The 15,147-nt window shown below is 41.6% G+C and overlaps 1 protein-coding gene across 8 annotated transcripts in view; it reads left to right on the forward strand.

Annotated features, from left to right (window-relative positions):
- Positions 1–15,147, forward strand: part of pax7b (paired box 7b) — a 65,387-nt gene that overhangs the window by 22,149 nt on the left and 28,091 nt on the right. For all 8 annotated transcript variants that reach the window (XM_037541503.1, XM_037541505.1, XM_037541502.1 and 5 more), the window contains exon 5: positions 6,235–6,434. In XM_037541503.1, coding sequence (XP_037397400.1) covers positions 6,235–6,434 — 200 coding nt within the window. The remainder of the gene's footprint in view (positions 1–6,234; positions 6,435–15,147) is intronic.

Consider the following 15,147-nt stretch of genomic DNA (forward strand, 5'->3'; position numbering starts at 1 on the left):
GCCGTAGCACATTCGTCATATCTGGGAACTTGCCATGGTCCCATTTGCGTGATGGGACCCTTAGCATGCCAATCGTGGGATCTCTCACCGAGACAAAGATGAGGTTCAGGTTTAGGCTGCGTATCTGCATCAGCGTCTGTTTCATTACCATAATCCTGTCTTCATTATTCTGACAGACAGAGAGGGAGAGAGAGACAGGGAGACGCTGACCTTCAGCAGGAGCGTGCTGTCAAACTTATTCTCTTTTTATCGGGCGGCGCAGGCCCGGCCGAGGTGCTCCTCGTGTGCTGTGATATGGCAGCTAAATGACATTGTAATTGTTGTGACCAGGGCAGAATGAGATGTGGCAGAATACATACTCATCAGTCATGCATGCGCTCCTCTCCAAGCTTCTGGCCCCTCCAAATTGCATTGCTTAGATTTGTCTCTCCGTTTTTTTTTTTTCTTTCTTTTTTTGGTTATTTATTCACTCATAAGGGGAGGGGGTGAAGAAAAAGAAAGAGAAGTTGAGGCATGGTGATCACAAACATTAAGAAGACCAATCTCTGACTCGGACCAAATCTGCCCAGATAACCATGTGGGTTGGTGATGCAAAGCAAAGCTGGATATTGGTGGATTTTCTCCCCTCGTTTTAAATCCAGCAGCATGTAGAAGAGAACAAATAAATTCCATGCTGTCTCTGAAATGAAAGCTCACGGCCACCCCTAGGTTTCGGAGGTGCCTTTGGAAAGTGATCTATAGACCACTGCGCTGGCCTCAAGTGTTGTCATGGCAAGTTAAAGGCAAATCGCTTTGTCGCAATCTCTCCTAAAATCAACAAAGGGATATGCAGCCCATGTATGGGGTCCCTCTGTTTGTATACGAGTATATTTTTACCTCGCTGTTTGGGAGGAGGGGGTACTTTGGGGAAAAGGCATCTTTGTAAAAAGAAAAGGCAGAGGAATTGATTTAATTAATGCGGCCTCATGTCCTACGGCCACATGTAATCCGCTGAGAACTGTGGAGCGTGAGCTCTGGGAGACAAAAAGACAGCCACCAGAAGACTCCTCAAGTGGCCTGTAATGAGAGTCTCTGTGTAATCCCGTAATTCCTTGTTTAATTAAACTGCGGCGCTGGCCTGAAGTCGCAGCCACTTTGACGTCTCCCTCATTGTTGCGCTTTTATTTAGGCGGCATTTGGAACTTTGTTTTTCCCAATGCCTGTTTCCACATACGCTCTCCACATAGAAACATACAAACAAACAAAGACTAGCACATATGAGTCTCATAATCTGGGGTTGCCCTTGAATTTTCTGAGCGCTGTTGTGATTACGCCAGTGTGATAATGGGGCATCAGAATAAGCATACGCGTTCTTAAACATATAGTGAGAGTTCAATGATAGTTTCAAAAAAATGCCATAGAAGAACCACATCTGGTTCCTTAAAATACCTTTCAATGGATTGTTCTTTAAGCATGCGGAATTGTAGAGCCTCCACTTGATAAAAACGTTCTATACCAATCAAATGGCCTATTACCAGGCCAAAAAGCATTTGGGAAGCGCACTGATTAACATTTTTGTGGCTTGGGTCAGCAGACCCAATGTTTGAATGACCAGTCATTTCATAAAGAAATCTTCAGTCAGTAACTATTGGAAAGGCCAAGGAATAGTTTGGCAAAAAATCTAATTTATGCCCGCAGCCAAGGCATGTTTAGTGTCCAAATTCCTTTTTTTAGTGTAAACCTGGAGCTACACAGCTGACATTGCTAACAAACACTAGAAACTCAGTAGTCACCCAAATAGCCCAAACTGTTTCCCTAAAAGTACATTGCCAAAACCTCTCTTAACCTGCTCAAATTGCATCCAGGCCTTCATTAGGGTCACACAGACTCTGGGCATATTATGACTTACTGTGAACTATAAAAATGATCAAAACTTCACAACTACAGGCAGCCATTTCAGACAACGCCAGGGCTGGTATTCACAAAACAGTCATAAATTACTGGCCTGATCTGGGGTCAGATTCCTCTAAATTTATGATGGTCATTGTCACAAAAACTCATTCTAGATCAGCAGTCCAACTGAGGTGGTTTGTGAATACAGACTCTGTTGTCTAAAGAGGCAGCCTGCACACATCAAGGTTTTGTTCATTATAGTTTATGGTAAGTCATACTGTGTCCTAAACCACATCAACAAATCTGTACAACCTTAATTGTGACATGGAGGCAACATTTTAAATCACCAACAACAAGAACACAAGAACCTAATGCAAGAAGGTCACATGCCTAGAACTGAGGCCACAGAGGGCCACAGTGCACACTTTAGTGTTTTCTCTGCTTTATCTTACTCAGTAAAGGCTCGATAATTAGTTGATGTGATGGGTCAGAAGAGGGATATTACTAACTATGTTACACTGTGGCCCTGCAGCACTGGAGCTGTCCTTTGGAGTTAAACATTGGCCATTTTATCTGTATTTCTCCAACACTGCTCAACCTCACTCTCACCTGTCTGCTGTCCCCTCTGGCAGTGCAGCTCGGAATCAGAACAGGAGCGAACAGGAGCTGCTGTCATCATCATCCCTGAAATACCTCGCAAATCCCTCTCGCATTGCATCCAGCCAGAAAAGCCAGTTCATTTTGTACTGACAGGTTGCTCTAATTATATAAATAAGTAAGAAGCTGCTCTTTAATATTACCTTTTTTTAAAATTATGTTGTTTTTTTGTAAGGGTGAAAGGGTCACATTAATGGCAGTGTCAGCACCTTCATTCGAATGCAGTTCCTGATCTCTGCAGTCCATCCAGTCCACTGTCAGTGAGCAGGAAGAGCCAGACAAGGTCAGAGCCATACGTTCCTGTCCCAGATTAATTAAACTGTATCATTCGGCAGAATCGTTTTGCCCGCAGCTTATGGGCAGATGGCTCCTTTAAACCCTAATCTAGCCCTCTGTCGAACCCTTCTCCTGCTGGGCATTTCCATGCCGAACTCCAGCACAAAGAGTGGTGAAAATAATAACCATCATTAAAGTAGAGGCGTGTCACTCGCAGCTTCTGGGCTGGGAGAAAGAGACACAGGGAGAGAAAGAGATAGAATGAGAGAGGGATGAGCTGTAGGCCCAGGGCCAAGCAGAGCAGAGTGGAGAAGTGGGTGCAATACAGGTCAGCCTGCTTGCCGTGGAGCAGATCAGGCCCCCCCACCCAGAAGAGGCAACCCAGGAAGCCCCCACCGGCGCTGGCCAATAAGGAGCCGGGGTTCAGCCGTCCCTAATGTGGAATGGCTTAAATTTGGGAGGGGGGAGTCATGGCCTGGATTAAGGCCTGCGTCTGCAGCACTGGGCCCCTGATGCTGCCAGGGGGATTTTCAGAGGATCAGCCCAGCGCTGCCCGAACTGGAAATAAATAAGGAATAAACTCAAATGAAATGATAAAGATGGGCTCTAAGACCTTTTCTGCCTTCTGTGAGATGGTTGGAAGCTCCTGATGTGCCCTAAAGAATGGAGAGAAAGTAGATTTATCTTTGAAGGAGCCACTGGTGGAGCTGTTTCTCCTGTATTTAACTGCCAACACTACTATGCTTTGTTACCAGAGCGTTTGTCAGCCTCACTTTTCACAAAACCTGGAAGACACCGTAGAAAATATCCCATTAATAACCACATGGACATCAGAATTAAATAGCAGCAGACAGCAGTGGCAAATACCGATGAAACAAATAAAGACTTTCAAATGTGGCTATTGTCACCCATATGAACGATATGCTAATTTGTAATTTCTTGTATATTCAGCCCATCCTCGAATTACCACCCACACTCGTCTTGTTTCTATCAGTTGACTGATTTGGTCTCATTCTCTCTTCCATTTCAAAGTGCTCCTCCAACAAGCCACCGAATAGCGATGGAGCGTTATCTGTAATTGACATGGATAGCTGCGTTTGACAGATAATCTGCTGTCAGTGCTTTAAAAGCAGTGAGGACATATTGTGTGGCTGCTTTAATGAAACAAACACAATAATATACTGCAAATATTTAGGCAGTGCCAGTTTTGTTTCAGTGCCCCTGGCTCTTTGCAGAAGAATAGCGCTACATGGATCTCTAAGGTGGTCTGCTAAGATTAACTCTCCCCACATACTCCATGGCCTCAGGGCCAGTTGGGATGTATACACATGCAGGATTGCATTTACAAAAAGCCTTTCTCATATAAATAACCATACATTGCAATAATATTTGCTTGAGAGCCACATGAAGCCGTTATCATTTCAGTTTCCTTGTCGTCCATCCTCCCTCTTGCTACATTCCCATCATCCCCTCACTGCTTTGAAATCTGACATGAGGAAATTGTGTGATTGTGAAGCTGTCATTAAGCCTGGCTGGTAAGAAATAAATTGGAGCTGCTTGAGACTGCTGCATGGCAGTATTTTATCGATTTTTAGTATTTCCAGAAATCAAAATTACACCTCACCACCAGTGTAGTTGATATCTGTGCCTCTTTCATTTGCATTAAAGCAAGGCTAATGTAGCTAACAGCCATTTGCTTATAGACCTCTGAAATTGTGTTGTCACTTAGTGGTTGGTGGTCCCATATTAGGAGTCTAAACTGTTTTTCTCTATGGGAAAATGAATGATGAGCAAGCAAGCAAGCTACATGCAAGCTAGCAGTGCTGCACATTGACACTGAGTAGCTGATGTTATTATATAATAGTGTTAATTAATAAGTGGTAGACATAGTATCATAATACATCTCTTCCATGCACAGGAGAGTTAGCTTGCTATAGTGTGGATGTAACTAAATATATATATTTCCATTATTTTCTCCCCAATTTAGTCATCTCCAATTCCACCACTACTTAGGACTGTCCCAGTCACATGATACTACCAATACTAGGAGGGTGAAGGCTAACACAGGCTTCCTCTGACCTGTGAAGCCGGCTACTGCATCTTTTTCGAACTGTCACTCATGCATCATCATCAGATCTGTTACGTCAGCTAACAGACGCCTGCGCTGACTAGCATTGGGTTGAATGATGGGTGGAGAAGGTCGGGCAATCCTACTCACCCAAAGAGCAAGGCTGGTTGTGCTCTCTTGGATTCTAAGTGCAATTTTCATGTTTTGAATCAACAGACATCCTCAGCATCCTCATAATTTAGAAAATCCAGTAACATTCAGATCGACAGTGTACACGGAGCACAATGTCCTGGCTTTAGAACATGGTGCTCCCACAGGGTGCTACAGCAGCAAATTTCTAAAACACCTTTCACTTTTTCCAAAAGGGACTAATGTGTGCATGAGTGTGGACACTACAGAATGAGCAATAACTTCAGAGGTCTATACTTTCTGGGTTAGCATCCTGTATGATGGAATCATCACACACTTGTCTAATGTCTATTTATAGGTTATGTTTCTGCACAGTTTGCAGCATTCCACTGCTATTTGTCCATATTTTGAAACATGTTTTGCATGTTGGTCTGGTTGACTGTAGCAGGGGCTACATCTATAGCTACATACAGAAGACTCACTAGTCTAACCAATTTAATGGAGATTAAATAAATTCAGTAAAATACAGTTAAATAACTGCTTTGCCATTATCGATACTTTTTGATTGTAGTGGTAAATTTAAATATGTTCTTACTAACTTGGCAATTTGATAATGTTAGGTACAATATTACTTTAGACAGATAAATATCTAACTTAAAGTATTACCACTATCTAAACATACAGTAATTAAAGTTGCTCTGTAGTTAGCAAACAAGCTTGTGTAATGTTTACTAGTCCTTCCTGTTGGACTTTCCTTTGAATTTTAAAGGTATAAATTTGAAGATCGTTAACTTAATCTGTGAATGTTTTGGTGATAAATCTGGCATAAATGGCATTCAAGAGCATGCTAGCCAGCTAGCTAAGTTATCTAATGTTAGCCGTGAAGTAGAGTAATGAATAGAAAGTCTTATAAAACATGACTGATGGCTAGAAAGTGCTGAAATTAGAAAAGAAAGAAAATCATATTTAATTGTATGCATTTCATTTGTATTCTATGTTGCATCAAGTAAGAACTGTTGGAAAACACTATCTATACATTATTAGTTGCTAAGATAAGCAAGGCAAAAGAAAGAAGGTATAATGTCATAATACAAAGTTCTGTTTTTGAGTTAAAGGTGTGTTTTTGCCCGTATCTTTTCGGTTTTAGCTTTTTTTTACATTGTATTGTCATCATCTACAACTGAAATGTCCACAATGACTCTTACAGTCTCAGTTCTTCTTGGCTGTAACAGGGGGGCGTGCAGATGAGCTCTCGGATGTGGATTCGGAGCCGGACCTGCCGCTGAAGAGGAAACAGAGGCGCAGCCGCACCACCTTCACTGCCGAGCAGCTGGAGGAGCTTGAGAAGGCCTTTGAGAGGACACACTACCCTGACATCTACACCCGAGAAGAGCTAGCCCAGAGGACCAAATTGACAGAGGCCCGAGTACAGGTACCCCGCTGCTCTTCCATTCCACTTCTTCTGTTAGACTGTCCCTGTAGGTGCCTGTTGGACTTCCGTCAGTGGTTTCCATCTGTGCTTTGTAAGATATGATTTTCTCTAGTATTTTGACTGATTGTCCCTCTTTATAAGGACTTTCACAGTAGGGGTGACTTTCACAGTGAGAGCAGAGTAAGAGTGTGGAGGTCACTAGAGCTGCACAGCGGTGGTTCTCAGCTTGGTACTGGGTGTAATGTACATATTCATCTCAAAGAGCACTGTAGAAAAAACACAGCAGGCCTCTGTGCCAGCCTTACTTCAGAAAGCAGAAACATGAGCAGGCATCTAGTTCACTAGAGCCTCCCTTCATCTTTTAACATGCTCTTACACTAGCTGCAGCCCTTTTCATCACTTTTGGAGGCTGATGTTCAACAGTGGGTAACTTAATTGTTGAAAAAGAAACTTTAAAAAGGAGAAAAGAAGTGTTGAGAGCAGCGTCCTTGATTTTTTTATGTCTGGTTAGTGACTTTGATCATAACTAATTTACGAAAGCTCTTTGTGCTCGTCTGCCGATGCACATTAACGATGCGAGTGGATGGTTTATCTCCACATGATTGACCTTTGCTAAATCTCAGCTGTGCTAGGAAACCTCCTCTCTTTCCAGTGGTGTTTGACAGTTCCCCGGCTGTATGGATAGCGAGCGGAGGGGGGGGGGGTGCTATCTACAGTAGAGTTATAGCAACAGCTGTGGTGGGCGAGGGGAGGGGGATGAAATGAGCAGGAGTGCATTCCTGATGGATTTCTCACTCCAGCTTTTGGCTGGGATCTTTTCTTCCCACCACTTTCAAGCCCACCGCTGCTCCTTGTAAAATTTGCTGCATATCACAGAGGATCCCTCACGCTCTCCTGGGAAGCCCTTCTCCACAAGCAACATTAATCAATCAAGAACTAGTGAAAAAAAGAAGAAGAAAAAAGAAAAACATGACTGCTAACCTCAGCTGTGTGGCTTCCCTTCTCTGACACCTCTGCATTTTGGCCTGGAAACTGTTAGTCTTACAAGGCTGTGATACAGTATTGCACATTACGTATAGGTTTCCACATTTTATAGGAAAAGAGGGCAAGTTTATTAGATGGTACAGTGTTTCCCATCATCTGCCAAACTGTTCACTTAGAGGGATTTTATTTCAGAGTGTCTGATGTTGGGCACACAGTAGAGGAAAAATGCAGACTGTCATAATTACCAAATTCCGCAATTAAACTGCAGCTGTCCCTTTCGCTCCTCAGCCCCCTTTTATTTCTCTGGCTAAATTAGGTTCCAGCCAGCTTACATTCGTCCTTAGTCTCCTGGGTCTTACACCCACTCACATAAAATTACAGTCGATCCCACTTGGGTTGAAGTAAAAAAAAAAACCTTCCTGAGAACTCTTTCGCAAATCCTGAACTGATTCTAAACCACAGGTTATGGATTGTTTTAGGGGTCATTTAGTCAGAGTAGAATGCTTTTAAATGGAAAGATGACTCAGGGAGAATATCTGCAGCGCTTGTGCTGTGCTATATCACTGCAACATTCAGCAATAGTACTTGGATCTGTTTAGCAGAGAGAGTTTTGTTTGGCCATGTTACAGATCCCGCCACACTAGAGGCTCAGCCCAAATATCCCGCCAATGAAAAGCTCCCCATGGGGTATTTGGCCCTATTGTGTGTTTTGCTGCAACTGATGCAAATTAGACAAGTGGGCAAACATTAGTGCTAAGTGAAGGGCTCGCCTTTTTGACTTGCTTTTTGATGTTTTGCATGCTCTCTGGCTAAATAACATCATATGGAAGCCGTTGATTTAATCATAACTGCAGTTTTATTTCACTCAACTGTTGTGGTGTGTTTTGTGGGACATTACCTTGTTTAGTCTATCAAAGCCATACATAAAGTTTCTCTATCAAGACAAGCTGCGCAGAAGAAGCTGATTGCTTTTATGTTTGTTGTTTTAACTTAACCGAATCCCACCATATTGGCGGTTGGGAGCTTGTGCTGTTTGCAATTTGCATATTTTGTTGATTTTCTATGTGAAAATAAGTTAACACATTCTTTACAGAGAACTAAATGAATGCACATTTTATATGTATTTAGATAGATAGATAGATAGATAGATAGATAGATAGATAGATAGATAGATAGATAGATAGATAGATAGATACTTTATTGATCCCGAAGGAAATTTAGGAATTTGTTAGGAATTTGTTTAGTATAAAGGTTTAACATATTGGGAGATATAAAACATACAACATTAAATGTGCCGTACCTTTTGCACAGGCAGCATTTCATGTTTTTCCCAACACTCAGCAAGCAAACCTGTTTTACTTGTTTTCACATAGAAAATCAAAAAAAACATTTGGCTCGGGGCGCCTAAGCTTCTGCATACAACTTTACTAACAGTCGTTTATGTGTGTCCATTGTGAGCCTATTGCCGACGCAGGCTCAGATGGACATGCCAGTGTGCTGGGGTCATTGCTTTTGTGGTGGAGAAGGTGTCTGACCCTCTTGGCTTTTGGCAGACCCCATGGCCTGAGTGTCAACCCATTTGAGCACAGCTGCACTGACACAGTATCCAGATGTCAGAGAGGGAGAGAGAACAAGAGAGAGAGATGTGGTGGGGAGGGGGGTCTGAAGAAAGACAGGGGAAGGGAGGATATTGGTGGTACTGAGCAGTAGCTTATCTCCTCTTTATCATCAGCCACTGTCACTGAGTAATTACTGTTTACAGCTGTGCTACAGCCCTGCAGGACAAATGATAGGAAGCAATCCATATCTGACTAACAACGGGGCTAAGTGCTTCCAGGTCATACAACATGACTACCTGTCTTCCCCTTCACTGCTCTAGAAACATGACTGCGCTGTTACCAGCAGATGGAGATTTAAGCTGAATTCCATGAGCAGTGACAGTTCAGCCATTCCCCAGCTGCTCAGACGACAGAGAAATTATATCTTTGGTCCACAGCAGTGACAGCATGGAGAGTTCCCCCATTGATTACAACATATCAGAGAGACTTGGGGTAAAGAAGTGTGAGGAAATGAAGGATTTTCCATGTAAGCTTTTGCAGTTTAATGACACCAATAACTAACATGTAATTCTTCTTATTTTTGATTGTTGTTCAAAGTTTCTGCACAATTTAACCATTAAATGTAAACAAAGTCATTCAGAGTGTTTTCAGGTGAGATGGTGTGTTGCAGAGAAAATTAGCAACTCAGATTTCTTTACAGTGGTGCTGATGAGTACAGTGCAGATATAGTCCTTTCATTTGCGATCCAAACAACCAGTGAACTTACATGTGTTTCTGAGTTTTGTTTATTACGGTAAAATAGCGGTAAATCAGAAACAAAACGTTTTCTTTTTTTTTTTACAGAGCCCTGCATGGCCAAAATGGTGCATCAGGCAGCACATTAATATTCATTTCTTATCATAACTGTATGTGAGGTAGTGTTCAGAGACACTTTAGACACTAGAAACACTAGAAACACTTTAGACACTAGAACAGAATATTTCATACTAAACCACTATTAATGGCTTTGTTTACATCTTAAGCATTTATGCAGAAATAATAAAAATCAGTGGAATTCCCTTTAAAGTGTCTGTTCTGTGCAGTTTTGGTGACACTAAATTAATTATTATATAAAAGTCATGCCTAAAGTTTCTAATTCAAAATTCTTAATCTAAAAAAATCCTAAAATCCTTAATATAAGCAGAAATAAAGCAATGCTTTTATATTTGTTGTATCAGCCTCTGTAACCCAGAAGATACTTTAGTTGTTGGGAATCTGCGCTACAGTCATGTGCAAATGTTTGCAATTTACATATTTTGCTGAATTACTAAATGAAAATAAGATAAATATTGTACAGGGAAATAAATATAGCATTTTATGCATATTTTAGAGCTCAATTTCTGTTTATTTGGTGAATTTAACATACTGGAGAAAATATAAAATATAACATGCCATAAATCTGTGAAATTCCTTTTTACAGTAAAAGCGTAATGCATTGAATTTACTTTATTCAAATGCACATGTTGTTTCAACATGCATGCAATGCTTTACAACACAATTACAGCCAAAAGTAAATTACATGAAAGGCAGAAATTGAGTGCTAATCATGTGGACATGGCTGTTGTAAGCTAAGGCAAAAGTCATTGTGAAAGCATGTACGTTCTCCACACTAAACAAACTTAAACATGGCATTTGTCTGCACATTTTAGAGCAACATTTCTATTTATTTGTTAAGTTTAACATAGTGGAACATAATAAAGTAACATACACGTGCCATGATCTTCGTATATGCCATGTGATTTTTTTCCAATACGTTAAATTCAGAAAAGAATGTGGTCTCTGTAGAGGATGTCTACATTTATTTTTCCTTCAAAAAACCAACAAAACACGTAATTTGATCAGAGCTGCCTAAACCTTTGCATACAACTGTATAGAACACCTTTAAATCTAGTTCAGTGCATCACTTTTCCTCACATTCAGGAAGCACAGCACTGGATATACATTTGATAAATAGCCAGAGAGTGAGAGCAGGATGATATTAGTCCTTCCACATGCTCCACACAGACAGGCACAGTGCTGTCTTCACTTCCCCTGTCTGGCCTGACACTCTTTGATCGGGTCTGGATACAAGACATCCAGGCCACAAATATCAGCTCCCCTGTTGGGAAATCATATGAGCCTCGATTGATCCCAGAAGAATCTGGAGCCAATAGTCCTCTGCTTGAGCCTAACAAGACAGGCAGAATGGGAACATCCGACAAAAGAAAAGCCCTAAATAAATGATGAGGCATGAATGTGTATTAGTGTGTGTATGTGTGTGTGTGTGTGTGTGTATGTGTGTGTGCTGCACGCTCCCTCTATTACTCAATCCATCCGTAACATATGGGTGCAGTAAAATCAGGTTTGCAGAAGGCACTCCTAGAGAGGGGCCTGTTTTTACTATCCCCTATCATGCTGTGACCTCATACCCCTGTATGGTTGTATTTGCCCTGCCCCTAACATCACCCCAGCAGTGGCCAGGCCAGGTTCACTGTGCCCTAGCCCACCAGCCCATGAGCCGTCTACACACAGCCACAGAGATTGATGTGGGGCTTTTTTACGCCTCTCAGCCACTGCTATGTTCTACTTTTTTGCTGTGAAATTCAATCACGTTAGCCGGGTTTTACTCCTCAACGTTCCGCGTGCCCGCTGCCCACTAACCCCCACCCATGCACGGTAATCCTAGGAAGACATACAGTCCCCATCCAGTAGCTGCAGAGAGCGAGAGCGAGAGAGGAATTGATAGGACGACCCGGCTGATTGATACTGGATGAAAGTGGAGGGTGCTGGAGCGTACCTCAGCTGGCCTCGACTGCCATCTCTCAGGTGGAAATGCACAGAACAATCAGATTTGTCTTTCATTTTGCCTTCCTCCCTGTCTTCCCCTCACTTCACTATGTTAGGCCAGCTGATTGAGGGTATATTGATTTTTTCCACTTCTAGTCTCTCAATACCAAGAGCCAGACATGCTATGGCTTCTCAGGTCCCAAAAAAAGGCAAAAAAGCATGTGTGTTATGTATGAAACTGGCGTATGAGGTTAATTGTGCACTTTTTTCACTGCACAGTAGACCATCAGATAAACAGTAGTTCATCTTTGAAAGGGAAAATCAAGTTTCACTCTTGCTTCAGATCTAATAAAATCTGAGCATCTTTCCACTGTGAGAAGACCATTCATACTGTAGTTGTGAATGGATGTGTAGCTGTGAAGAAGCTTTTGCTGAGAAAAGAATATTTACAAATTAAACAGAGGAGCTGTTTGTGCCCTCAGGACATCGGTGTGGTCATCCCAGAGTCTGCACAACTGACCACAACTGAGTGTAGAATGCTGAATGTGTTTGGGATTACTTGGATTGTAAGAAGCAGAACATGCAACCAACTTCTAAGACTGAACTTTGGAACATCCCTGCAGATTTTTTTAAAAAAATGGAAGCAAGTCTCTCAAAAAGAATGGAAGCTGAAATAAAGGGTGGACACACTTAATACTGAAAAAAATGGTATCATATTTAGTTTGTTAAGCCTCTGTGCTATTTTCTATTGAATATGTTTTCTGCTTTTTTCTTGATTCTGTTTTTTTTCTTGATTCTGTTTCAACTCAGAACTGCTCCAAATTTACTGAATGACTTTCTGTGATATTTCATTGGGCTGGAGTACAACATTTTGCTGGGAAGGACCTTCATTTATTAACATTGCTACATCTTGGTCACTGAGCATGCATTTTCCCCCAAACTTGCTGAAGGCACCACTGTTTTACAGCGCCACACGAGCATATAGTACATTAGTAGGTGGACGTATGTGCAATTCGCTTGATTGGCTACTTTACTATACTGAGTGTTCATTTCAGATGCATTATGAGGGCATATTGCAGCCACAGCAGTTGGAACTGTCCTCATTCTTAAATGTCCTGCTTTGCACTTCCCATTCACTCTTAGGGGAACTCTTTGGAGAAATATGAAATGACTTCCCAGCCCCCATTTGCTGCCTCAGCTGTGTCGGGCGCTGCATGTGCCTCCTCTGGCAGGCAAATGAGGCGAAGGGGAATTAGAGAGAGCAGAAGAGAGAAAATCCCCGCTCAAGGTGCCTTTGTCACCAGGTTGCAGAGTGGAGCATTGAGCAGGGCCTTCTTCCACCAAGCTTCTTATGAGGGCCACTGAGTGCCGGAGCAGTCACTCTAGCCTCTTACCCTGAGATATGCACGTTCTAATGCCCTGGGCTATTTCCCACTTCTTACTAATACCAAGACCCATTCTCACCTACTACATGTAGAGTAAGTGGAAGTCATGTAAGTGGGACTAGTAGCTTTGTGGAAAGAGTCTTAGGGTTGCCAGAGTTAACACTGGCATAGGGAACAATACTTTGGTGGGAGTGTGCGGTATTTGGGGGATGTTTGTGAGATGGTAAATAATGTGATCACAAACCTTGTGCTTTTTCTGATGTAACACACAAGAAATGAGACTTGAGAGCCAAAAATTCTTTTGATGTTGTCCAGAGTTTTTCTGGTCATGTGGCCATGGTATTTAACACATGCTGATAATTCCTAACCACAAGTAATAACCATTAATTAGCCCCCTGGTGGGTTAATAAGGGTAATTTATGGCTCCAAAGATGGGTGTTTCTGTGCCTTTAGGCTGATGCATGTTGCAGCTCAATCGTGCTGTTTCTCCACCGCCTAGAATTGCAAAGAACATGAGGAATTATTTTTTTTCTCTTTGAACGGAGCTTTGAAGCTTATTTTGATTTACTGATCCTGAGTGAACATCACATTTTTATATTGTATAGTTTGTTACCTTTCTTTTTGCTCCGGTTGATAGCGTTGGCTTTGCAGAAAGTGCTCGTGTGTATTTGTCCAATGTTTTCTTTTGTTACCCCCAAAAGACTCAATATAAGGCTGCAAAGAATGTACATAGAATTCTCTTGGCAAGAAAAGGCTTTCACTCAATTATTTTGTGTACAAAGCTTCAAGAGGAGCCAAAGAGGCTAAAGGGGGCAGAGAAAGAGTGTGTGCTCATACAGTATGTCTGCTCTAGCCCCCTTGATCAATGCCCTGGCTGAAAGCGTCATTCTGGAGGAGCTGTTTAAAAGGGACGCCCTCTTTTTGTGTCCTGATTCATCGAGGGGCCATTGTCCCCCTCTTTCACTACCTCTCACAATGGCCGAGCCCATTTGAAAAACAACAGTAGATTAACTGCACTGCCAGTGTATTAAAGTCTGAAGAATGGCTCCTCAGAGGCATAGATCAATGTCATTCACTCTTTTGCATACACAGGGGCAGGGCCTGGGCCCCGGCCTGATGCAGCAGGTTACTGGCTGGCCTTCAGTTTTAAATGGCTCACAGTACAATGACACTTTAAAGCCATGACAATGCTGAGTTGCTCGTGGGCATTTTTCATTGCCCTTGGGTATTGTTTTTTTTAAAATACATTTCCAGTTTGACCATAGCATCTACAAGTTTTAATTTTTCCTCAAGAAATAAATGCAGCAGGAAAACATAAACTGTCAAAAATTCAAGGCTTGCTTTGGTCATTTTCTTTTAGTTTGTGAAGACTGACTTTTTTTAGTATTTTCTGGAGATGTTCAAACCTGTAAAGCCACATGTATTTTCAGTGCTGTTGTGTTTTTATTATTAGGTACCACTTTGCAGTAAGACTTCCTTGATAAAGTGTTTATGACTGGTTCAACAAAAAATGATTCATGATGGTTACATAAACATGAAGTGAGCTCACATTCATTTATAATGTTAACAGCTTAAATGGCCAGGGCTCATCGGCAGGCCCAAAGTTTTATTACACATTTCTATAACCTAAGAATAGCTTAACCAGTTTACACTGAAGTATAAAATAAGCCTTATTATGTAGTAAGCCTGAGATTTTAAGGGGTTAAAGCTCAGATTTTTCTGGTCTTCTGCATTAGTCAGCATTATACCTGTCAGCTTCATCAAATATCCAGGTTCATCATATAAAACAGGTCACTGTTGGTTTTTATGATGTATTTTATAACTGTTAATAAACTCATTTTAGTCAATTCATAAACCCTTATTATTATTATTATTATTATTATTATTATTATTATTACTTTTATTTCATTTCACCCCTTGTCCATCAGCAAGGTTTTGCTTTTTTATTTTTCGTTATGCTGTACAGTCATCATGCTTTTC

This window comes from Pygocentrus nattereri, chromosome 9 (genome assembly GCF_015220715.1).
Source record: "Pygocentrus nattereri isolate fPygNat1 chromosome 9, fPygNat1.pri, whole genome shotgun sequence".
In the NCBI taxonomy this organism is placed as follows: domain Eukaryota; kingdom Metazoa; phylum Chordata; class Actinopteri; order Characiformes; family Serrasalmidae; genus Pygocentrus; species Pygocentrus nattereri.